Source organism: Gorilla gorilla, chromosome 12 (genome assembly GCF_029281585.2).
Source record: "Gorilla gorilla gorilla isolate KB3781 chromosome 12, NHGRI_mGorGor1-v2.1_pri, whole genome shotgun sequence".
Taxonomy (NCBI): domain Eukaryota; kingdom Metazoa; phylum Chordata; class Mammalia; order Primates; family Hominidae; genus Gorilla; species Gorilla gorilla.
Window position 1 is genome coordinate 122,194,154 of NC_073236.2, and position 24,619 is coordinate 122,218,772.

At 35.4% G+C, this 24,619-nt stretch overlaps 1 protein-coding gene across 5 annotated transcripts in view; it reads left to right on the top strand.

The window, feature by feature from the left end:
- SMC6 (structural maintenance of chromosomes 6) overlaps positions 1-24,619 on the top strand; it is an 88,721-nt gene that overhangs the window by 30,431 nt on the left and 33,671 nt on the right. For all 5 annotated transcript variants that reach the window (XM_055378755.2, XM_063696045.1, XM_063696046.1 and 2 more), the window contains 12 exons: positions 2,198-2,317; positions 2,421-2,519; positions 5,233-5,379; positions 6,279-6,367; positions 6,550-6,714; positions 7,191-7,369; positions 8,392-8,596; positions 14,688-14,802; positions 16,052-16,212; positions 20,146-20,281; positions 21,529-21,609; positions 23,032-23,202. In XM_055378755.2, the coding sequence (XP_055234730.2) occupies positions 2,198-2,317; positions 2,421-2,519; positions 5,233-5,379; positions 6,279-6,367; positions 6,550-6,714; positions 7,191-7,369; positions 8,392-8,596; positions 14,688-14,802; positions 16,052-16,212; positions 20,146-20,281; positions 21,529-21,609; positions 23,032-23,202 (1,668 nt within the window). The remainder of the gene's footprint in view (positions 1-2,197; positions 2,318-2,420; positions 2,520-5,232; positions 5,380-6,278; positions 6,368-6,549; positions 6,715-7,190; positions 7,370-8,391; positions 8,597-14,687; positions 14,803-16,051; positions 16,213-20,145; positions 20,282-21,528; positions 21,610-23,031; positions 23,203-24,619) is intronic.

Below are 24,619 nucleotides of genomic sequence, written 5' to 3' on the forward strand. Positions count from 1 at the left end.
CTTTTAAAAAACTGGAAGAATTGCAGATTGACTAGAGTGTAAAACACAGGTGTGAGACATGAGAGGCCAGGTTGTGGAGGACCTTATAAAATTTAGGGGGCAGTAGAAGACATGAAAATGGATGACTTCGTTAATTGTGTATTTTCGGTAGATTACTCTGCTGTACAAGAGAATGAACTGCTATAAGGAGAGAAGAGATGTGGAAAGATTGATTAAGAAGGCATTATCATTGTCCAAAGAGATGATGATGGCTTAAGTTAAGGATATTGGTAGTAGTAAGAGCGAGAACTTTGAAATGATCTAGGCAGATGTTGTAGTGGACATGGAGAAGTAAAGTTAAGACAGAGGCATCAAAGGTGACTGAATGACCTCCAGATTAATTACTTTAGTAGTACAGTAAGTTTATTGAGATAGGAAGTTTGGGAAGAAAAGCCAGTTTTTCTTTTTTTTTTTAAGAAAGCTGAATTATATTTTGAACACATTAATTTTGAGGTGCTTATAATAAAAGCATCCAAGTGGAAATGTGAAGTGGGAAGTTGGATATGTAAATTAAGAATACAGAAGTAAGTCTGGTCTCAATAAAAATTTGGGAGTTGTCAGTGTGCTATTAGTATATAAGCCAAAAGAATAATTTAGATTGCTGAGATAGGGGAAAAGTGGGCCCAGGCCTGAACCGTGAGAAATTCTCATAGAAGCCATGAGAAGCCAAGGGCAGAGAGATTTTGAGAAGGAACCAGTCATGACTGTGAGATATACCATGTGGTCCGACACTACATGAATTGACAAAACTCACTGTATTTAATGACATAATCTTCATAGGTAACTATGGCAAGGTGGGTTTCAGTAGCAGTGAAAACAGTAGCCAGATTTGTGGAACTGGAAAATGTGAGGAGGTGGAGGAGATACAATTTTCGTGAAACCTGGATAGAAAGGGAAGAAGAATTTTAGAGGAGGAGGTGGTACCAAGGGATGGGTATTCGTGGTTTTGTTTGTTAAGCTGGAAAAATGAGCAAGTAGTGATGAACATGAGTCATGAAGAGGGTAAAGTGGAAACAAAGATGAAAAGATGTGATGGAAAATCAGTGGCTTTAGACCTTTGAGAAGATAGAAAAGGGGTAGAATCCAAGATATAGGTAGAGGATGGTACGGGTCTTAAATATGAGGCCACCTGTCTTTTGTTGCAAGAGGAAGGGATGGCTGCTTTAGATTTGTAGTTAAGATTGTTGAGGGAGTTTCTGTCTGATGGCTTCCAATTGTCTAAGCTGGAGAGAGGGAATGAATGAGGGAATATGGTGGCAGGGTGTATGAGGTGTATGAGGTTTGAAGAGAATGATAATAGATTGAAAGAATTTTGGAGAATGGGAAAGTGCATTAGATAGGGAAACAAAGTAAGGTCTACAGTGTTCAGGCCCAAGTTGAATATGGTAAGCATGAATGAAGGGTAGAGGCTGTCTACCCAGGTGGACAGAATATGAGAAATTGTTTGAATATCACAGTATTTGATATTTGGTGATTTTTAATTAATTATTAAAAGTGAACTCAGTTCCTGGCTAACATGATGAAACCCCGTCTCTACTAAAAATACAGAAATTAGCTGGGCGTGGTGGTGCATGCCTGTAGTCCCAGCTACTTGGGAGGCTGAGGCAGGAGAATCGCTTGAACCTGGGAGGTGGAGGTTGCAGTGAGCTGAGATTGTGCCACTGCACTGCAGCCTGGTGACAGAGTGAGACTCTGTCTCAAAAAAAAAAAAAAAAAAATAGTGAACTTAGTTAAGAAAATTGTAACTTGTTTGATTTTCAGAAATAAATTTCTTCTCATCCTTACATTCTCTTTGGAATGCCTACTGACTATACTTTGAAGAACAGACCATCATATCTATCAGATAGGGAATAAAGAGGGAAAATGGGAAAGTGAGTTTTGGGATTTCTCTATATTTGTGTAGTCTTGAACCTTTAATTCCTTTGCTCTTCATCTGAAGAGTATTTGGCCATTTTTATAGTGCAGAAATTCACAAAATTATTGGACTTACTAAAAGTATACCAAAGAATCAAGAATAATTTTAAAAAATAGAAGTTATTTTTAAACGAATATTTATGTAGTACTTGTTTAGGCATTGTTTTTAAAAGAAATAGATTTGCAAAAATGTGTTTTTTCAACATTAATAAAAAATACGTCCGTTCTGTTTTCTTTTTTTAAGCGGCTTACTGAACTAAAGCGCCAGTGCGTAGAGAAAGAGGAACGTTTTCAAAGTATTGCTGGTTTAAGTACAATGAAGACTAATTTAGAGTCCTTGAAACATGAAATGGCTTGGGCAGTGGTAATTATCACTTAATTACTTGTTCACGTATCTATGTGATATGCAGAATGTATTTGGTTATTATTGTTAATCTGATCAATTTACTATATAATTTCTTTTTTAGGTCAATGAAATTGAAAAACAATTGAATGCTATCAGAGATAATATCAAAATTGGAGAAGATCGTGCTGCTAGACTTGACAGGAAAATGGAAGAACAGCAGGTAATTACAGTTTTTTAAATGCAGATTTAATAGGTTGAATCATATGAAATTACGGATATTAGACTATTTATGACCCACCAAACCATCAGTTTCAGGCAGTATATTTGTCTATATTTGAATTTATTGCTTAGGTGAAATAGACCTAAGCTTGTTTTCAAGGCCTGTTGTGGTGACTGTCTTTTGAAAAGTATACTCTATCCATGATAAGCCTGTCTGAGGCTAGGGCTCTAGAACTCATGCATATTGTCAGTGGAACTTTGTTACTGACAAGACATATAAGAAGAGCATGAAGCTTTTACTCTTTGGTTCATTAAGGAGTTGAAACACAAAAAGACCTGAGAAATAAAGGGGTGCTAGAATAATATAAATTAGAATCACATTAAAGGTAAGTATCAGGAAGTATGAGAACTCAGAACTGAAAACAATGCCCAGAGATTGCTAAGGGAACTGAGATTTATGGTCCAGAACCAAGATGGCCTGTCAGAGGATTTCATATAGGTGGAAGGCAAGTAGGATTCATTGTTAGGTCTGTTAAGGTTAATTTCAGCCTGACATCTAAGAGTGCAGGTAGAAACTACCCTATCTGAAATTCAAGAAAGTCATGAAAGTCTTCCACACGGGCCTAGAGGTTACAGAAGTTGAGTGTTGAGTAGAGGCAGTCATTCTCTGTTGGGGCTTTCCATGTGGACCCTTTAACATTCAGCAGATCCACTCTTTATACTCACTCTTTCTGCTTTGAACAGCTTTATCGAGATATCATTCATATACCACATAATTCACCCATTTAAAGTGTATAATTCACTGGGTTTTAGTATACTCACAAGGTTGAGCAGCCAGAACTGTGGGGCTCCTCATGCTGTAATGCCAGAAGTAGAACTCCTAGTTTTTTCTTTCTTTACTCGCCTTCCCCCGCAAATGTACTCAATGTGTCGGTGTAGCTTACTTACCTCTTAGCATTTTCTCTACTTTGCTTAGGAAATTTCTTTCTGGCCCCAAGCTTGGCTGTGGTATAGAATGTAATCTTTCCTAGCTTGCTTTTTCCTGTCTGCCTCCAAGATAAGCAGATTGATCTTTTTTTTCTTTTAAGGGTTATGACATTAATTCATCAGAGGTAATATATGAGTATGTAAAAATAGGTAAAGATAGGACACTTAGCGATTTCTGGGCTAAGTTTCTTACTCCCTCTTCAGGCAGTAAGTGGAATTTCAACGCTTTCCACCTCTCACCTTAAATTTTCATTTCTGAAAGAATATTCTGAAATTTTCACCAAGTGTTTTTCTCTTCTCACCCTCAATTCTCAGCTTATCATCAGGTAAGGCCTTAAATACTTTCCTCCTCAAGCATTTCCCAGTCTAAAATGGAATCCAGTCTGCGTAATAGATGCTCACCTCTTTTTTAAATGGGAAAGGAGGATCATAAGGCTAGGTTATGTTTAGGTTTTAGGCCTTTTTCTCCGTTTAAGCATTTGCATACTCTATGTAGTAATTGGCAAATTTCTGGAGGGTAAAGACTATCTTATTTTATCTTTATATCCTTACCACCTTGTCTTACATAAAGCCTTTCACATTGTGTGTGCTTGATTATTGCTTGTAGAATGACTGTTAAATGGAAGGTTTCTGAAGAAACAGTGTCTAAAGCAGACTTTAAACTTTTGTTAATTTAAAACTGAAAAATAATATGAATTATGTTTAGTTTGTATAAAACCTGGATCCAGCTTTCATTTTTATTAAAAAAACAATTCCTCTACTCATTGTCCTTGGGTGCTTTCATGTTTTAATGGCAGAGTTGAATTGTTTTAGGAGAGACCATGTGGCCCACAAAACCTGAAGTGTGCGCTATCCAGCTCCTTGTAGAAAGGTTTGCTGACCCCGATCGAAATAGTTCTCATATTTGTTCCTTCTAATCAGTCCCTATTGTCAGCATCCCATTTTGGTCCCTAATTGTCTTTGTTCCATAATATATTAACTTCTTACTGAAATCTTTTCCTTTGATTTTTCTGTCTACCCTGTGTTCCAAGTGCTTCCAGAGTAATCTAACATGCAGACTTAGGAGATAAGAGACAGACTTAGGCTGTCTTCCTGTTGTCAAGAAGATTAAGTTGTAAGCTGTTCATTGTAGAATGCGAGGCCCTTCTACCCCTTCATCTCGTCTCCTGCCATTATCCTTTCAATTTAAGCTCTAGCAATATTTAATTTCTAAAGTATTAATACCTTTGTACATGCTCTTTCATCTGCCTCTAACACCCTTCCTCAACTTATTTCCTGGTACACTTAGATTAATTTTTAAAATCTCAGCTCAAAATACTACTTGCTCTTTAAAGGCATTCCTGACTTTTTCTGGCCGACCTCTGGTTTGTTTCTCTGTGCTACCACAATTAAAAATAAATGTACCCTACTTTAGTATTATTGTATACAGACTGTATCATCAGTTTGTGTTCTGTTTTTCTGCTAAATTATATCTCTCTCTTTTGTGTTATCTGAGGACATTTGTTATCATGTCTTTGTATCCCAAGAGGATAACACATTTGTTGGATAACTAACTGTGGGTTAAGATCAAATTATATTATAATATTTTATATAATGTTATGTTATGTTTATTTGCCTGATGTCTTGAGTGAAGTTAAATTTATTGGTATATGAACTATAGATAATTATTTTTTAAAATTCTCTCTATTGAAGAAAAAATATACTTCAATAATGTTATTTTCTTAAAGGTCAGACTTAATGAAGCAGAACAAAAGTACAAGGATATTCAAGACAAACTAGAAAAGATTAGTGAAGAGACAAATGCACGAGCACCAGAATGTATGGCATTGAAAGCAGATGTTGTTGCTAAGAAAAGGGCCTATAATGAAGCTGAGGTGAGATAAATTTTCTAAACTGGAATATTAAAAGCCACACAGCAAATATAAAGGCTGTTCTTCTATCCTTTTTTATTATATTTTATTTGTTTTGAAATAGTCTTGCTCCGTCACCCAGGCTGGAGTGCTGTGGCGCCATCACGGCTCACTGCAGCCTCTTATCTCCTGGACACACGCTATCCTCCCACCTCGGCCACCTGATAGCTGGGACTACAGACATCTGTCACCACAGCTGGCTAAATTTTTTTGTATTTCTTGTAGAGACAGGATTTCGCCACAATGTCCAGGCTGGTCTTGAACTCTTGGCCTCAAGTGATTTACCTGCCTCAGCCTCCCAAAGTGCTGGGATTACATGTGTGAGCCTCTGCACCCAGCCTCTTCTATTTTTTTAATTATTATTTTTCTGAGACGGAGTCTCACCCTGTCGCCCAGGCTGGAGTGCAGTGGCGCAATCTCGGCTCACTGCAACCTCTGCCTCCTGGGTTTAAGCGATTTTCCTGCCTCAGTCTCCTGAGTACCTGGGACTATAGGGGCGTGCCACCACGCCCAGCTAATTTTTCATATTTTTAGTAGAGACGGGGTTTCACCGTGTTAGCCAGGATGGTCTAGATCTCCTGACCTCGTGATCCGCCCGCCTTGGCCTCCCGAAGTGCTGGGATTACAGGCGTGAGCCACAGCACCTGGCCTTCTATTTTTTAAAGTAGAGATTTTGTACCTGAGTTGAAATTAGTGATGTTTTGAGATTTTAAAAAATGTAATGGTTTCAAATGGCCATTTTGTGCTTCATTTAAAAAATATATTCCTGTATATATTCAGCCTCTGAAGATTTGACAAAAGTGGATGTGAATGGGATATTTGTGTTTTCATTTTTGTAAAGTGTGTCTAATTTTTTTTGTTAGGTTTTATATAACCGATCCTTAAACGAATATAAAGCATTAAAGAAAGATGATGAGCAGCTTTGTAAACGAATTGAAGAGCTGAAAAAAAGGTAGGATAGTTACTTTGAAATTTTCATGACTATCTCATTTTGTAATAAAGTAAGGTAGATGCATTGGAGTATTATATTTTATGTATTGTTGTTAATAGAATTTTATTACATCGGTTTGTGTTCTTTAAATGTTAGGCTGTTCATTGAACTAACATTTTTTACTTTGGGTTATTTATTGTTAGTACTGACCAATCTTTGGAACCTGAACGGTTGGAAAGACAAAAAAAAATATCTTGGTTAAAAGAGAGAGTAAAGGCCTTTCAAAATCAAGAAAATTCAGTCAATCAAGAGATCGAACAGTTTCAGCAAGCCATAGAAAAGGACAAAGAAGAACATGGCAAAATTAAGTAAGTTGCAACATCCTTAGAATGATTTTTTTCAATTACTTTTACATCATATAGTTTTGTTCTTATATGAAGAGAGCAAATATGGTTGTTTCTTCTACATAATAAGGGATCTTTTTAAAAAGATTTTATTTTTATGTTAAATACTTTGCAGAGCAGGGCTAACTCATTGGCAGTGCACCTACAGCCAGCTGGATCTTTTAAAATCACTTCTCCAGACTTTTCTTATAGTTGTAGAGTTGAACAATTTCTGGGATTCCTAGCCCATCATTGTTGCATTACTTTTTTTATGCCAAGTTTTGAGGACTCCAGACTGTTTTTCTCTGGTAACACAATTATTTTCAAATAAATAATTCTGCTTTTGGTGTTTAGGGTAGCTAGCTGGGTCATTCACTGGGATGTAGGTGTTATGGGCAAAGGTTAAATGTTTCTGTAAAACTATCACATATATGTTCTGTTTTTCTGCTTTTGTTTTTTAGGAGAGAAGAATTAGATGTGAAGCATGCACTGAGCTACAATCAGAGGCAACTGAAAGAATTGAAAGATAGTAAAACTGATCGACTCAAAAGATTTGGCCCTAATGTTCCAGCTCTTCTTGAAGCCATAGATGCTGCTTATAGACAAGGACATTTTACCTATAAACCTGTAGGCCCTTTAGGTATTTGTCTTAATATAGCGAGGTTATAATAAACTTTAGAAATAAGTTTTTATTTTCAGAACGATTGAATGAAGTTTTCGAAATAAAATGATTTCATTTAAAATAATGAAATTATATAAAGCTTTGTAGCTTTCGTTTTATATTTTTAAAGCATAAAATATCCGAAAGAAAGAGAACTTTGGAAAAGGATAAGTAATCATAGAGTTGAATGATTTGATTCTTGTTTTTCTGAATAAATGAGTGAATAAGTAAATGAACTAATGTAATATAATTGATTATTCAGAATAAACCAGTAACACCAAGATATAGTTGAAGGAGCAGTTACCTGAGTTTTGGTAATCTTTTTAAAATGACTTTTCTTTCTTAGTTTCTATTTTGGTTGGGCAGCATGATTTCTAAGTTCTCTTCCAACTGTAAAATCTGTGGTTACTTCACTCTTACATATACATGGTACTTAAAAAATTTTTTTTAGTCACGTTTTCTTGGGGGGTTATCTTTAATTCTGAAAATCATTAGGTGAAAATGCTTATAAATATATTTTGTTAGTAAAGTATTGCATTTAAGTATTGTAGTAATATCTCTTTTAAATGATACGTACCTTTATACCAGGATCCATTTCAAAGGATGAGGCTTTTTTTTTTCGCATCCCATTAAGGATTTTGAAAATCCTTTGATTTTCAGAACCCCATGGGAAGGCTAGAATAGTATAAACTGAACATAGAAAAGCCATTACATTGATTTACATTAGAGTGGGACAATTTTTTTCACAGGATTTGGTGGATTTTCTCTCCATTGTATCCTATGGGTATAGGGGATTTCCCATTCAGTTAAAATATTATTTAAACTGCTTTATATAAAAGTATGTTAAATCATTTATAAACTATGATTAAATGATCTGTAATGTCATTTAAACTGCTTTATATAAAAATATAAGTCATTTATATGCTATAATTAAAGAGGAGGATGTTAATATTTCAAAATAAGCATTTATGAGCCCTTCTGTAATTTTCTCTCACTTTTAGGAGCTTGCATTCATCTTCGGGACCCAGAACTTGCTTTGGCTATTGAATCTTGCTTAAAAGGGCTTCTGCAGGCCTATTGTTGCCATAATCATGCTGATGAAAGGGTCCTTCAGGCACTCATGAAAAGGTTTTATTTACCAGGGACCTCAAGGCCACCGATAATAGTTTCTGAGTTTCGGAATGAGATATATGATGTAAGACACAGGTAAGGCATTAGTAATTGAATATGTTTCTGGCTTTGCTTAATCATATGCAAGATTGGAAAGAGTTAAAACACTTTTAATGTTAATCATATCTTTACCACTGATTTGTAAAATTTCATCAAGCCACTTTAATTTCTGTCTAGGTATTAGTTCTAGGCATTAGAGAAACATAGATAAATACTCCCTACCATTGAAGTTCTTATATGTGGGAGACATTACAGGGAAACAGATGTAGTATGGCTTAGAAATTACACCAGTGAGGAAAATGATATGACCAATTTAAGAGGGAGGGGCCTGAGGAAGAACATTGGCACCCATTACACACAGTTAAATTCTGAAGGTGTTTCACAGAATCCGTGAAGAGCAGTAATTGTGTTCTTTGATGACCTTAACAAGTCTTTTCAAGGGAGCTCAGTACCCAAACTGGCTTCTTTGCTAACTACTGGCTAATACTTTAAAAATGAATGTAGGCCAGGCACAGGGGCTCATGCCTGTAATCCCAGCACTTTGGTAGGCCAAGGCGGGCAGATTGCTTGAGCTCAGGAGTTCAAGACGAGCCTGGGCAACTTGGGGAAACCTGTCTACCAAAAATACAAAAAAATAGCCAGGCTTGGTGGTGTGTGCCTGTGGTCCCAGCTACTTGGAAGGCTGAGGTGGGAGAATCGCTTGAGCCTAGGAGGTGGAGGTTGTAGTGATACAGTGAGCCAAGGTCATGCCACTGCACTCTAGCTTGGGTGAAGAATGAGACTGTGTCTCAAAAAAAAAAAAATAAAAAATGAATGTATATATCTATTCCCAGATGACATTTTAAAATTTCTTTTCTCTCCCATCTCCACTTTTTAAAATAAACCTTCTTTTTAATTAAGTCTAATGCTATGTCTCTCATATTTGGTAAATTAGTGTGTGTAATTAACTCATGTTAATAGGTAGATCAAGGAAGAATTCAGAGAGGAGTTGAGAAATCATCAGTCTTTTAACTGATGAGTTTGTCAAGTGATAGAAAAAGTTAATTGCCTTGTAGGCAAATAGAATTCTGTGTGCAAAATGCGTGGAAGCATGACATTGGGAGTTATTCTGCAAAAAATAGCATTTGCATTTTTGATAGGAAGAAACAGATAGCACAGAGATTTGGGCAAAATCAATAAAATTTGTTAATTGAATGCAAGAGAAGGAAAAATCAGGATGACTCCTAGGTTTCTGGTTGGAGTGACTAGCTGAAGGATGCCATCAATTGTGAGGAATGTCCTCCTTGAATCTGAACTGTCATTTTAGGACCAAAGAGAATAGTCCTGGCCATTCTGGTGGGGCCTGCTCTGTGAACTGACACAAAGACTCTGAAGAAGAGTGCCTGGCACTGCCTTGCTGGCACATTGTGTGTCCCAGCCTGTGCTTCTAATCACTTAGCCACGAAACACATGTGACAAAGGATCCAATGTATGTGTCATAATGCCAGTTTTCTTGGAAGTAGGTGAGTTTATGTGCTGAGAACAAGGGCCTCAGGAGTTGCTAGGAGGTACCTTCTTTAAGGGTTTAGATTGGCTACCAAGGAGAATGAGAGAGGAAGCTGACTCAAAGTCTGCTTAAGATACAAAAGCCTAGTGGCTGCAGGATTTTTCACTAATAATGTTTCTTTAGAGATGTGAGTGGAGGGAGAGTCTGTACTGTTAGATAAATATTAGAGTTTTTTAGAGTGGGTAGGTACTGCAGAAAGGGAAAAGGGAAGCAGTTGAGTGTTTTGTTGACAAACTAGTTTAAAGAAAGAGAGGCCTGCGAGAAAGTGTTTAGACCCACCTCAGTGAAGTTAGAGAATATGCTTAAATGCATGATAAGTCTGGAAGGATAGGAGGTTGTGGTAAGAGTGAGAAATTCAAGTTGAATGGAACAGGTCTAGGGGATGACAAAGTCCATGTTTTGGCTTCAGGAGCAGGTAGCTGAAACACAAGTTGTTGGAGTTGTGGAAGAAACTAGATTCTAATCCTTTTGGGTGTTGACAGGATATTGACAAGAGTCTTGAGTATGTCTAACATTCTGTTAACTTTACCTGCCTTGTAAACATTTTGAAGGGGTGATTTTTTTCTGTGTTTGAAGAAATTTTTCGGTATGAATTATGGTTCAAATGCTAAATTTAAAAACTGGCTATATTATTTTAATGTGGAAAATAATAGTAAAATATTATTAGGGTATTATAATGCATCAGATACATAGGACTCATTTCAGTCATTTAGGCTTACGCTAGATAACCTTAACAGAGGTACCTAGGAAGGTGCCTAGCTCATAAGGAGTATTCAGAAAATGTGCTTTCCTTTCCTATAAAGATGGTCTTGTTTCTTCTTTTCAGAAGGACATAGAAGCTACTAAACTACTACTCCTGCTATTATGTCTGCATTTGTACATCTTGCCCCCATCTCAAGAGAGATTCTTTCTGTCTGAGGCTAGTCTACTTGTGCCTTGAATCACATACTTTCTTGCCTGACTCTATTAACCATTTAAAAAAATTATTTCAGCCCTCTCCTGAGCCTTAAACTTTCCTGTTAAATTTTCTCTCTGTTTTAAACATGGTAGGTCTCTGATTTGCATTTCTTTTAAAAATACACCTCTCCTAGGGGAGACTGCATTCACTCATAGACTTACCACTCTTGGTTCCTAAATGTTAATTACATTCTCCAGTTATTTCCTTGTTGCCGAATCCAGTTGATATTTACCTTCTCTCAAGCATTAGATACTATTAAATGCACCTTCCTTCAAACTTCATATTCCTTTTGTTACTATGACACCATTTTCTTGGTTCTCATACTCTTTAGGTGTTTCTCAGCCTATTTTGTGGGCTTTTCTTCATCTCCTTCTGGTGCTCCGCACAGCTCTCTTCATAGTCTGTTATAACTTCTCACTTTATATCTTCTTATATTTGGAGAAATTAAAAATACACCAAATTTAGACCAGTCACGGTGGCTCACACCTGTAATCCCAGCACTTTGGGAGGCCGAATCGCGTGGATCATTTGAGCCCAGGCATTTAAGACCAGCCTGGGCAATGTGGTGAAACGCCGTCTCTACCCAAAATACAAAAATAAACTGAGCATGGTGCTATGTGCCTGTGCTCCCAGCTACTCAGGAGCCTGAGGTGGGAGGATCACTGGAGCCTTGGAAGTCAAGGCTGCAGTGGGCTGTGATCGTGCCACTGCACTCCAGGTGACAGAGGGAGGTCCTGTCTCAAAAAAATAAAATAAAAATACACCAAATTTTAATCATGTTTTTTTCCTATATTTTAACTTAGTGGTGTTTTTCCTTTTACTTGACTTTAGAAATCACATCTTTTTATCAAATGATTTAAGTATAATTAGGATGAAAAAAATCATTTTGTCCTGTAACTCCGCTTACCAGTGAGGCCTATTATACTTGACTAGATTTTCTGTGCACTTTTTCCTTTGTCAGTATGTTTTGTTTAGACTTTCTGCTTAACATTGTTTGTGAACCTGTGTCCTATTATCTTCTCCTTGTCCCCTGTCACCAACATCTCATTACTTATATTCCTTTCTACTTTTGGCTCTGCTAGACTAATATTGTATCCTCCCTCAACATACTATTAATTGTAATATAAGCCAGTATGAGGTAAATCCCAGGGACGAATAGCAAAAGGAAGAGGTAGTTGTGATTTGGCGCTTTAGAGGAAACTGGTAGTAACAGCTTCATGTAATGATGGCCTTTGGCTGCCCCAAAATGGTGACTCCTTCCTAGTGTCAAAACCTGTGCTCTCAACAGGCTAGCGAGAGTCTACATTTCACCAGAACTGCCTACCACATCCTCCCCTCTTAGACTCCTACTCCCTTTCTTTATCTCCTTGTTCCCTACTTTGTTTCATTGACTGCCTGACGTTTCTAGAGCACCCATACCCTATTCTTTCTTATCCTTGTTTTCCACCTGAACTCTGTCCTAAAAAGCCATTTACCTGCTACTGTCACTTTTCTCTGCTTCCCTTTTCAGGAAAAACTCAAAGGAGTTGTCTGTTTCTCTAATTTCTTTCTACCTTCTTTCTTGAACCTTCTCCAGTCAGACTTTATAATTTCACCATATACCAAAACAGCTCTTATCAAGGCATCAGCAACCCTCACTTTGCTTAACTCAATTGACTCAAAGTCATTACTCTTCACTAATTTTACTTACTGGCCGTATTTGCCCTTGATCCTTTCATTCTTCCTGAAACACTTTTTCACTTGGCACCAAGGACCTCACTCTTCTCATTTTCCTAATTCTCTAGGTGTTCGTTTTTGGTATCTTTTGCTTCTTCCTCCTCACTGCTGACTGTACCAGTGCTCCAGAACTTTTCTTGGTATGCACTTCTCCCTAGGTGAACTCATCTGATTTCATGGCTTTACAGATCATACATTGATGACTGTGAAACTATGTTTGTAGGTTGCCTTTTTCTTCTGAACTCTATAATATAATATACTTAATATATATTTTTCACTTAGATGCCCAATAAGCATTTCAAACTTACCATGTCTGAAAGCCATACTCCCGATTTCCACCCCAAAACCTGCACTTTCAGTAATCTTCTCCATCTTCGTTTCTCTATTGCAGAGTCATTCTTGACTCCTTTCTGCTACCCCACATCCTACTGGCTGTACTTTAGAAATATATCCAAGATCTGACCACTTGTGTGGTGACTCTACTGGCTCACGCCATCATCATGTTTCCCTTGAGAATTGCACAGGCTGATCTCCCTGCTTCTGGTTACTTGGCACCACAGTCTCAGTACAGCAGCCAACGTAAAGTCAGGTCATGTTGTGCCTCAGCTCAAAGGACTCTAAACTTTGCTGTTTTCCTTATCACAGGGCTGACTGTGACCTCTAGGCCTGGATGATCTGTCCTCTCACCATCTTTCTTATCCTGTCTCTAGAAACACTTCCCTCCCTGATCTGCCTACTGTGGCAATCTGTCTCCTTGCTTCTCTGACACACCTTTTAGGGTCTTTGTGATTGCTCTTCCCTCTGTCTGAAATGGTCTTCTAAGGTTACTTATGTGACTATATCATTTCCTCAGGTATCTGCCCAGTGTTACCTTAGTGAGGCTTTTTCTAGTCTTTTTTTGTGTGTGTAAAAAAGCACCATAAGCTGCCTTCCCTTCTTTTTCTTTATTCTCTGTCTTCCTTCAAAAAAATGTAAGCTCCATGAGCAGGGTGTAGTCTGTTTTGTATACTGCTCCCTTTATCCTCTGGAACAGCACCTGGCACAGAGTAGGTGCTCACTAAATATGTGTTGAATTAATGGATGAATAGGTATAAAACATGCATGCAAAGATACTTTGTTTTGGAATTGTAGGACTAGGAAAGCACTAAGAGTGCTACCACCATCTCCTCCTCTTCAGCCATTCATTGCTCCTATACCTCCTATTCTTAGTATGTTCATTTTTCAGTGCTATTAATAGCTCACATGTTTACATTTTAGTTGAAAGATTGTCTCTTTCATGAGCCCAAATTACAATTCATAAGAATATCTTTTCTTTCATATTTCCTCTGTGTTGGTAATAAACTTTGCTTCAGTTTTTCTTTTCTCATATCAGGGAAAAGATTGTTTAGCTATTTATAATGAATTTTAAATAATTGACTTATGTATGATAACTGTATGAGATTTAAGGAAATTGTAATTATTAATTGTAGTAGGCAGCAGGGCATATTGATTAAGAATCTGGACTCTAGAGCTGAGCTGCCTGGGTTAAATCCTAGCCCAGTTACATAAGTAGCTTCACGACGTTGGGGAACATACTCAACTCTCTGAAGCATCCTCATCTGAAAAAAATGTGGAGAGAATAATACTATTTATCTTATGTGGTTGTTATGAGGATTGAATGAGCTAATATTTGTGACATGCTTATAACAGTGCCTAGCACATAGTATTATATAAATGCTAAATAAATAAACCTATACAGCTATGTTTTCAAATGTTACCAGATACTTGATATTGTCTTGTTGTTTATAATTTCCCCCATTACAAATATATATGGAAATATATATACTCATATATATATATACAATTTTCATATGTATATATTTATAACTAAAATTTGCTGTTAATCCTTCTGTATTTTTGTCTCCTAGAGCTGCTTATCATCCAGACTTTCCAACAGTTCTGACAGCTTTAGAAATAGATAATGCGGTTGTGGCAAATAGCCTAATTGACATGAGAGGCATAGAGACAGTGCTACTAATCAAAGTAAGACCTCCAGATCTTTGCTGTATTTTATGTTATTGTTAAATTTTTAAAACTGAAGATAATTATATAAATTCCTATTCCCCTTTTATCATAGAGTTGTTGATGTGTTTCGCTATTGTACTTTTACCTGATAGGAAAATCTATAGGATAATATAGAAACTGGTTGATTTGCACGTTTTCTGCCCCATGGAACTTTATAACTTTCAGCTGTTCTTTATAAAATCATTTCACAAATGCATATTATTCTTTTGGTGCATGGTGCTATAACTTTTTTTGTTCATTTTTGTTTGGCTGCCAAATTTATTTTTTATTTGCCCTTACAGATATCTGTATTATTCTACTTAAATGAAATATTTTGCTTGATATCTTATGACTTCTTTTTCATATAACTTTGTACTCTGTTAGATAAATCAATATTTACTGTTTATCTGTGTAGGTGTTTTTATGTGCTTGTTAGATTAGATCACCATATTTTGTTTCCTCTGTTGGCATAAATTTGCTGAGAAGGGACAAGGTGATTTATATTGTCTCGTTATTTAAAACAAATCTGTAATCAAGACAAAAGTCTTTTTTCTCATTAATAGACGCTAAGAAGGGTCTAGATAACTCAAATGTGTGCGTGTGTATATATATATATATACATATACATATGTTCATATTGTAATTATTTGTGGGTTCTACTCATATTTTAGAATGGTACTTGAAAAAAAATAATGAAGTGTTGTTGTAAAAGTCTGTCCCCAGAGAGGTTGATTAGGCCTTAATTAATCTAATCTTCTTTTACTTCCTCCAGGGCTTAAATATTTCCAGACTTTCCCTACATATTTCAGTATGTTAATCTTTTATTGGAATTTGCTATTCATTCATATCTTTTCTAGGGTGTAAAAGTCATTTAGAAAAAATAATTACTATGAACTGGTCTAAAGTCTATATTTTCACATTAAAAAGCACTTAGAATAGTTTTAACTTTTAAATAGATAGCAATATGTGAATTTAAAAATAAATATACACCAATTTGTCATGAAACATTGTTTACTAAACTGTTTTAAGACTTTTTAAATAGTTTTAATTCTTCTAACCTTGAAAGTTTTTAAAATTCTTATATTTAACTTTATGAAATTATTTGAATGTTTTAAAAAGAATACTTGAATCATATTAAAATAATAAGGACGAGTAACATTTTGAAATTCTGTACATCAGAAAAATTTTCACATCGTCTTAAAAAATTTATTTTCTTCTATTCTTTTAGAATAATTCTGTAGCTCGTGCAGTAATGCAGTCCCAAAAACCACCCAAAAATTGTAGAGAAGCTTTTACTGCTGATGGTGATCAAGTTTTTGCAGGACGTTATTATTCATCTGAAAATACAAGACCTAAGTTCCTAAGCAGAGATGTGGATTCTGAAATAAGGTTAGAGTCAAGTTTAGCTTTACTGTATTATTCCCACTGCTTCCTTTGGGGTTCATTTTCTTTCATATTACTCTTTTAGTGGTTGTTTCAGTGAGGACGTGAGTAATCTATCTCAGTGCTTGGTCTTAAAACATCACTTAGCTAGTCATAGAATTCGGGGTTGACAGTTATCTTGCACCATCACTTTAACAACGGCATTCAGGACTGATAATCCAGAATGTATTCCCTCAACTGGATCATTTGTACACTATTTGTTACTTGTCCTCAAGGAGATAGGAGCTTGACTCAATGTAAATCAGCTACATCACTGTGCTCACTGTTTAGTTTTGCCTATTTGTCTCAGAGAGGATACAGCAGGCTGGTTTACATTCTGGCTCAAGCTCCTTATAATGTCCCTGATTGGTACTTTGAGGTGCACAGTTCTAGAAAGAAGATCAACTGACATGATTAGAACACATGCCTAGGAAAATACAGCTACTAGAATAGACAAATTGAGAAGTTAAACGAAAAACTATTAAGAGATTCATGAGCATGCAAAAAGAAATTTTGGTATCAAAAAACAACCCCATGATTTCTTAGCTGAATTCATTCAGTTGATGAATTGATGGTTTGGGCCTGAATTAATGACTTAGAAGATCTTCAGTAGAAGAACTTAGGACTTAAGTAAAAGAAATATCTAAGACAACTGAGCAGAAAAAAAAAAAAAAGAATTATAAATTACTTGTATGTGTAGGGGAAATGAGAGTTTTGTTGAAATAGATTTCTTCTAGTCATTTTTATGTGATTATGAGAGCAGAATAAAGGAAAATAACCATAATGGATGTTGGAAAGTTTAGTAAAACAATTAGCAATAGAAAAAGTTGAATGACTAGCACCTTGGTGTTCTGGCACTTGCTTTTGTTTATTATCTCAATGCAGTTTTCAGTTACAAAAGTATACATAATGTGTAAGCAAACCCTTAGAATGATTACCAGCGTGTTTCATAAAAAAAATTACCTGTGAATTTTTGAATTGTTAAAATGCTATAACATTTTAATGTAATCTTCTGAAGTATGCTCTTTAAAATTTTATTCTTTTATTTGTTCTTTCAAACAACAAATACTTAATGGGTATCTAATATTCCAGGCACTAATCAAGGCACAAGACACATCAGGAAACAAAGTATTAATATACGAAATTTCTCTACTGGATCTTAAATTTAGGGGAAGATAGACTATAAATGAATACTAGGTTAGGTGGTGATCAGTGCTGTGGAGACAAATAAAGCATAGTGTGGGGCAAGAGAGTGACGAGTATACTATTTTAGATAGGCTGTCAGGAAAGATGTATTCATCCCACACAAACAACTCACATACTCAGCTCAGGCTTCATATATTTTTCATTAGGTAACGTGTGCTCTATGTAAAAACTCAGTAAAAAAAACTAAGGAGGAACACTATATGAAAATGTATAGGAATTAGTTTTACCCAGTAAAAACAAAGTGTAAAATTCATTAGTTTTATTAAAGTTACATTGATTGCTTAAATTTATTCTATATGTTCAGAAAAATTGTATAATGACAATATTGTCTTGCTTATTTTGTTGGTTTTCATTTTTGGCTTAGGCTGTAGTTTCCGAAGTTTGTTTACTTGGCAATTTTTTTTGTTTTTTTGAGACAGGGTCTCACTCTGTCACCTAGGCTAGAGTGCAGTGGCAGGATCTTGGCTCACTGCAGCCTCTGCCTCCGGTGTTCAAGTGATTCCTGTGTCTCAGCCACCTGAGTAGCTGGGAGTACAGGCAAACGCCACCATGCCCAACTAATGTTTGTGGAGACAGGGTTTCACCATATTGACCAAGCTGGTCTCAAACTCCTGGCTTCAAGTGATCTACCCACCTCCACCTCCTAAAGTGCTGAGATTACAGGGGTAAGCCACCGCACCCAGCCTGGCAATTTATTTTTTTAATTTTAATTTTATTTTTTTTGAGACAGGGTCTCACTCTGTCGATCAGGCTGGAGTGCAGTGGTGCAATCTTGGCTCACTTTAACCTCCGCCTCCTGGGTTCAAGCTGTTTTCCTGCCTCAGCCTCCCGAGAAGCTGGGACTACAGGCACGTGCCACCATACCCGGCTAATTTCTGCACTTTTTGGTAGAGACAAGGTTTCGCCGTATTGATCAGGCTGGTCTCGAACTACTGACCTCAAGTGATCTGCCCGCCTCAGCCTCCCAGAGTGCTGAGATTACAGGCGTGAGCCGCTGTGCCCAGCTGCAATTTTTTTTTTTTTTTAGCAAAATTACTATTTGTTAATAAAAGTTTAGGTTTATATATGATAAAATAAATATTTCATATTAAATCCTGAGGACCCATATTAAATTTTTGCACCTGGCCCCATTTTTATCAGAAATTGCCCTATTCTCTTCCTTTCCACATTTTTATCATTTATTCAGCTAACATTTATTGAGCCTTTTTTTTTAATTTAAAAATTCTAGCAAGGTAGCACAGTTGTTTTACATACCAGTAAATGTTGTATATACTATTATTTTATGTACCAGTAAAAAGGAAATAAATGCTAATTGAACCACGAACTGCAAAATGGTTTCAGATTTCAGAGATGTTAAAATGTGGAGAAATATTCATCTTAGTGGAATATGGCCAGCTCCAGGGAATATCCCCCAGACCAGGGAAAAGTTGTTCTTAACTGCAAAGGTAGTTCTCTTCCACCAAGCACAAAGCTTTGGAAGACAGATACTTGGATTAGTGAGGAAAAGATCACTTCTGAAGCCAGTTGACTCTGCTGTATGGAGACTCATTTTTATGAATTTGGAATCTGGTACTTTATTTATTCTCCGTATCTTCTTATTGTCATCCTCTTCTTCCCCTTCACTCCTCACACATTTGTTGCATTTATTCACCAACAGAAGTATTAAGCTATTACTTTTATCTGTTTTAATCACTCTCTCTGTGCCTTTTTGTATTTCTTTTTATCTTCTCCCCTAGTTGGTCCAGCTGATGAAAAATTTAGAGAATACAATTCAGTTATCTCTTCTCCCAGATTAACTCTTATGCTCCTGTAGTACTATGGATATATAATCTAGTGTCCTGTTCACATTTTAATGTTATAGTTTATTTCCTGGTTTTTTTTTTTTTCGGAGTTACATCTTAATTCTGTTTCTACTTCTGTCTACCACTTTGCATAATACTGGCACACATAAGTCGTAAGTATATTTGACCCTTGAACAGTGCAGAGGTTAGGGGCACTGACCCCCAATGCAGTCAAAGTCTATATAACTTTTGACTCCCCAAAAACTTAATAGCCTACTGTTGACTGGAAGCCTTACTGATAATATAAATAGTCGATTAATATATATTTTAGATGTTATATGTATTATGTACTGTATTCTTATAATACAGTATATACAGTACAGTATATTATACAATATACTACAAATACAGTATATGATACCATACAGTATATCATATATTCTTACAATACAGTTAGCTACAGAAAAGAGTATGTTAAAATCATAAGGAAGAGAAAATATATTTACTATTAATTAAATAAAAGTAGATCATCATTAAGGTCTTTATCCTTATTGTCTTCACATTGAATAAGCTGAGGAAAAGGAGTGGTTGGTCTTACTGTCTCAGGGGCGGCAGAGGCAGAAGAAAATCTGTGTATAAGTGGACCCACATATTTCAAACCCTGCATTGTTCAAGAGTCAACTCTACTTGTTAAGGAAATAAGTAAAACTTGATTCCTGTTTAGAATGTTTTTTGAATTGTCTGCAATAGATTTTCATGATTAATAGCTTGGTAGGATTATAGAACTGGTTTAACTGAAAAGGATTTTGCACATAACTTACTATAAATAAGGCTTTCTTTGTAAAGGTCTAAAGTATTTGTAATATTGAGAAAAAGATTTAAAGTATTTTTTATCTTCTCCTTTTCTATCAAGTGACTTGGAGAATGAGGTTGAAAATAAGACGGCCCAGATATTAAATCTTCAGCAACATTTATCTGCCCTTGAAAAAGATATTAAACACAATGAGGAACTTCTTAAAAGGTGCCAACTACATTATAAAGAACTAAAGGTAAAAAAATAATAATAAACCTTCTTTAGTTTTTTTCAACTTACTACTACCAAGTTGATTTTAAGATCCCATTATTGACTCCAAGCAATTCTCAAACCTTTTGGCCTCAAGCCCCTTTACACTCATCAAAGAGCTTTCATTTATGTGGGTATGTCTATCAACGTTTACATTTTTAAAAATTAAAACAAAATTTAAGAATATGTATTAATTCATGTATTAGTCTGTTTTCACACTGCTGATAAAGACATACCCAAGACTGGGTAATTAATAAAGAAAAAGAGGTTTAATGGACTGACAGTTTCACATGGTTGGGGAGGCCTCACAATCATGGCGGAAGGCAAAAGGCACGTCTTACGTGGCGGCAGCCATGAGAGAAAGACAGCCAAGCAAAAGGGGAAACGCCTTCTAAAACCATCAGATCTCATGAGACTTACTCACTACCACAAGAACAGAAGGGGGGAAGCTGCCTCCATGGTTCAATTATCTCCCATCAGGTCCCTCCCACAACACATGGGATTATGGGAACTTAAATTCAAGGTGAGATCTGGGTAGGGACACAGCCAAACCATATCAATTCATTTAAAAATAGTAATAAACTTCATTAACAGAAATATTTTTTATTTAAAAAAACAAAGCTTTGAAACCAAAAAGATTTTGTGAGAAGATTGGAATATTTTTTAAGTATCTGATGTCCAAGTTTAATAAAATTCAATTAAATAGTTATATCAGTTTTTGCATTCAGTCTGTTGTGGTATTACAAATCATATATTTATAAACTTTATATACACTCATGAGAAAATGCTAATAAAAATGGCAAATAATGTCTAATTGTTTTTATGAAAATAGTTTTGGCTTCACAGACCATCTGAAAGGATATCAGAAACCCCCATAGGTTACTTGGATCATATTTTGAAAACTACTGGATTAGAATAATCATTCCATAACTTGAGACTTTGGATGTTTCAGAAAAATTTTTCTCGATGGACTCAACAGTGCCATCATTTAAAATGCTAAGATGGATTACTTACATCTCTTTTGCATGGGAATGGATTAGTATATAAGAATGATATGGCAGAATTTATACGTAATTTCCTTTGGTTGATTTAATACTAATGTACCCCTTTCATTAATTATGGAATCCTTCTGTATCATCAACATTATAGAGCTTTGTAGATTAATGAATCCTTTCCAAGGTTTTTGGTTTAAATTTTTTTAATGTTACTAAAATCCAAATACATTTCTTTTAGATGAAAATAAGAAAAAATATTTCTGAAATTCGGGAACTTGAGAACATAGAAGAACACCAGTCTGTAGATATTGCAACTTTGGTAAAATACTTTTTTTTCAATTTAAATGCAATATTAAAGGGTAAAGCCACCATTTAGGTTAATGGCATCAACTCAGCTTTTTTAGAAAGTTCTTTTAATTGAAGCTACTCTTTATGAAGAAGGTAAAAACTACCTGGTATACAGCCTTCATATTTTTTAATGTTTTGTGTATATATAACTTTCATGCATAATAATTGATTTTGTCTTCTATCACATGGAAAAAAACTTTACCAAAACTTAATTGTATTTCTAAACAAGGGCCCATCAAACCCTGCTGCTGAGCATAGTGTTTTTCATGTAGGCACTCTCAGAGTTCATCAGTATCAATATGAATGGGCACAGATGTCAGGATCATCTTTTAGTCAGTTCTAGTTGGTGTCTTGTTTTTTTTCTTTTTTTCAAATCAGTATTTTTCATTTTAATTCAACACATTTTTTACTGTAATCTTTTTTTCGGGAATCTGTTTATGACACTTAGCTTTTTCTGAGTTGCAGTAAACAGTGAACTAGATAAATGGCACAGTTGTGTTAAAGTGAATAAATATTTATCGAGTGTCTGCTCAGTATCAGGAGGCATATTAACTGCTAAGGAATACAACAGTGCGCAAAATGGAATAAGTCTCAGTGCTAATGAAGCTTTACCCCGATTAGAATTTGTCTCCATTTTTCACTAGTAGTCTTTTCACTTTCTGCTTTTTATTTTTCTGCTTTAATTCCTTTTTTTGATAGACTAAATTTTTGTATTATTATTATTATTATTATTATTATTATTATTTTGAGATGGAGTATCACTCTTGTTGCCCAGGCTGAAGTGCAGTGGTGCAATCTTGGCTCACTGCAACCTCTGCCTCCCGGGTTCAAGCAATTCTCCTGCCTCAGCCTCCCAAGTCGCTGGGATTACACAGGCATGTATCACCACACCCGGCTAATTTTTTATTTAGTAAAGACAGGCTTTCACCCTGTTGGTCAGGCTGGTCTCAAACTCCTGTCCTTAGGTGATCCACTCGTGTCGGCCTCCCAAAGTGCTGGGATTACACGCATGAGCCACTGCACCTGGCCAACTGAATTTCTTAAACATATGGATAAGATCTTATTTATGTTTGTTTACTTAGCATCTAACATATTCTCTGGCACAAGATATATATTGTATAGTTTGGAAAAAATGAATAGATAGAATTGATTATGATCTTAAGCAGAATATTGTCTCCTAAATTTCATCCCTTCTGATTTTTCAGCTTGTTTTCCTCTACTTCCTAATTTACCATTAAGAGTATAAAAATATTCTAGTGTTCTTTCTATTTGTATTTGATCTGATTTGCATATAGCCTATAGTTTCTCCTCTCTCAGAATTATTTTTATGTTTCTTCTATTTGAAAACTTAAAGTATTTTAATTAACCTTATATGCTGTTTAAATTTTATCAGGAAGATGAAGCTCAGGAAAATAAAAGCAAAATGAAAATGGTTGAGGAACATATGGAGCAACAAAAAGACAATATGGAGCATCTTAAAAGTCTGAAAATAGAAGCAGAAAATAAGTATGATGCAATTAAATTCAAAATTAATCAACTATCGGAGCTAGCAGACCCACTTAAGGTATATATTTTTGGTACTGTGTTACGTATGTATTTTATGTTTTAGTTTTATATCCACATGTACTCTATGGATATTGGCCTAAAAGAATTTTTGGTTAAATGTAAATAGCATAAAAATTGAATATAAAGAATGGTGGGAACCAAACTTTCATCATTAGATCAATTAGTATTAAACACTTCTGTTCATGGCTTTAGGAGAATAAATCACCAAATTTCCATTTCTCCTAGAGGATTATAGCTTTTTTTTTTCACCTTTTTATGATTTTTAAAAATCAGAACCAGGAGCAGAGACGTCTCGTATGTGTAGAATGTCTCTGTGCTTGCTTGTTGTCCCAGCTTTGCTTCAATAACTCAAAGATTAGTTGCTGTAAAAGCCAACTTGAAATAAAGTACTACTCATCTCTTGTTTGTCAGCTATCTCAGTTATGTTTCAGGCTGAATTCAATTGACTTTATTTTTAGCACATACTTTTTGAGACAAAATTGACCATGAAGTCTTTCATAATATTCCCTTGTTATTCCTCATAAATCTGATCAACAGAGAAAAAATAAAGAAAAACAAATAGACTGAAACAAACAAACAGCATCTTAGGGACCTGTGAAACTATAACAGAATAGCTGACATTTGTATTGTTGGAGTCTTAGAAAGTGAAGGAAAAGAGGGCATGACTGAAAAAGTACTAAAGTAATGGCTAAACACTTCCCAAATTTGGCAAAAAGCATAAACTTACAGATTAAAGAATGTACGTAAACCGAAAACAAGATAAACCCAAAGTAATCTGCAATAAGACACATTACAGTGAAACTTCTGGAAATTAAAGAAAAGGTCTTACAGATAGCAAGAGAAAACCTTATATAGAAAAGGATTTTTGAGTGACAGCATATTTCTCATCAGAAACCATGGAGACCAGATGGAAGTGGCACATTTTTCAAGTGCAAAATGACCTGTCAACCCTGTGTCCACCAAAAATATTTCCAAGCAATAAAGGAAAAATTCAAGATATTCTCAGATAAAGGCAAACTTAGAGAATTTGTTAGGAAAAATAAAAGGGGGAATCTTGGAACATCAGGAAGGAAAAAAAATGAGATAAAAATAGGAAAAAATGCAATAGACTTCTTGAGTTTCAAAAATTATGTTTAGAAGGCTAGCAAAAATTATAGTATCTGAGATAATTCTAAATGTATGTAGAGGAAGTATTTAGGACCATTATATTTAAAATGGGGAAAAGAAAAGGGATACAAAAGGGAGGTAAGATTTCTATCCTTCTCAAACTGGTAAAATAATTATTCCAGGAGACTGTGATGTTTGGTGTATACAGTGTAATACCTACAGCAGCTACTAAAAAAGCTATACAAGGAGATGCACTAAAACGTACTACAGATAAATCGAGATGGAATCCTTAATGTATGTTGGAGTAA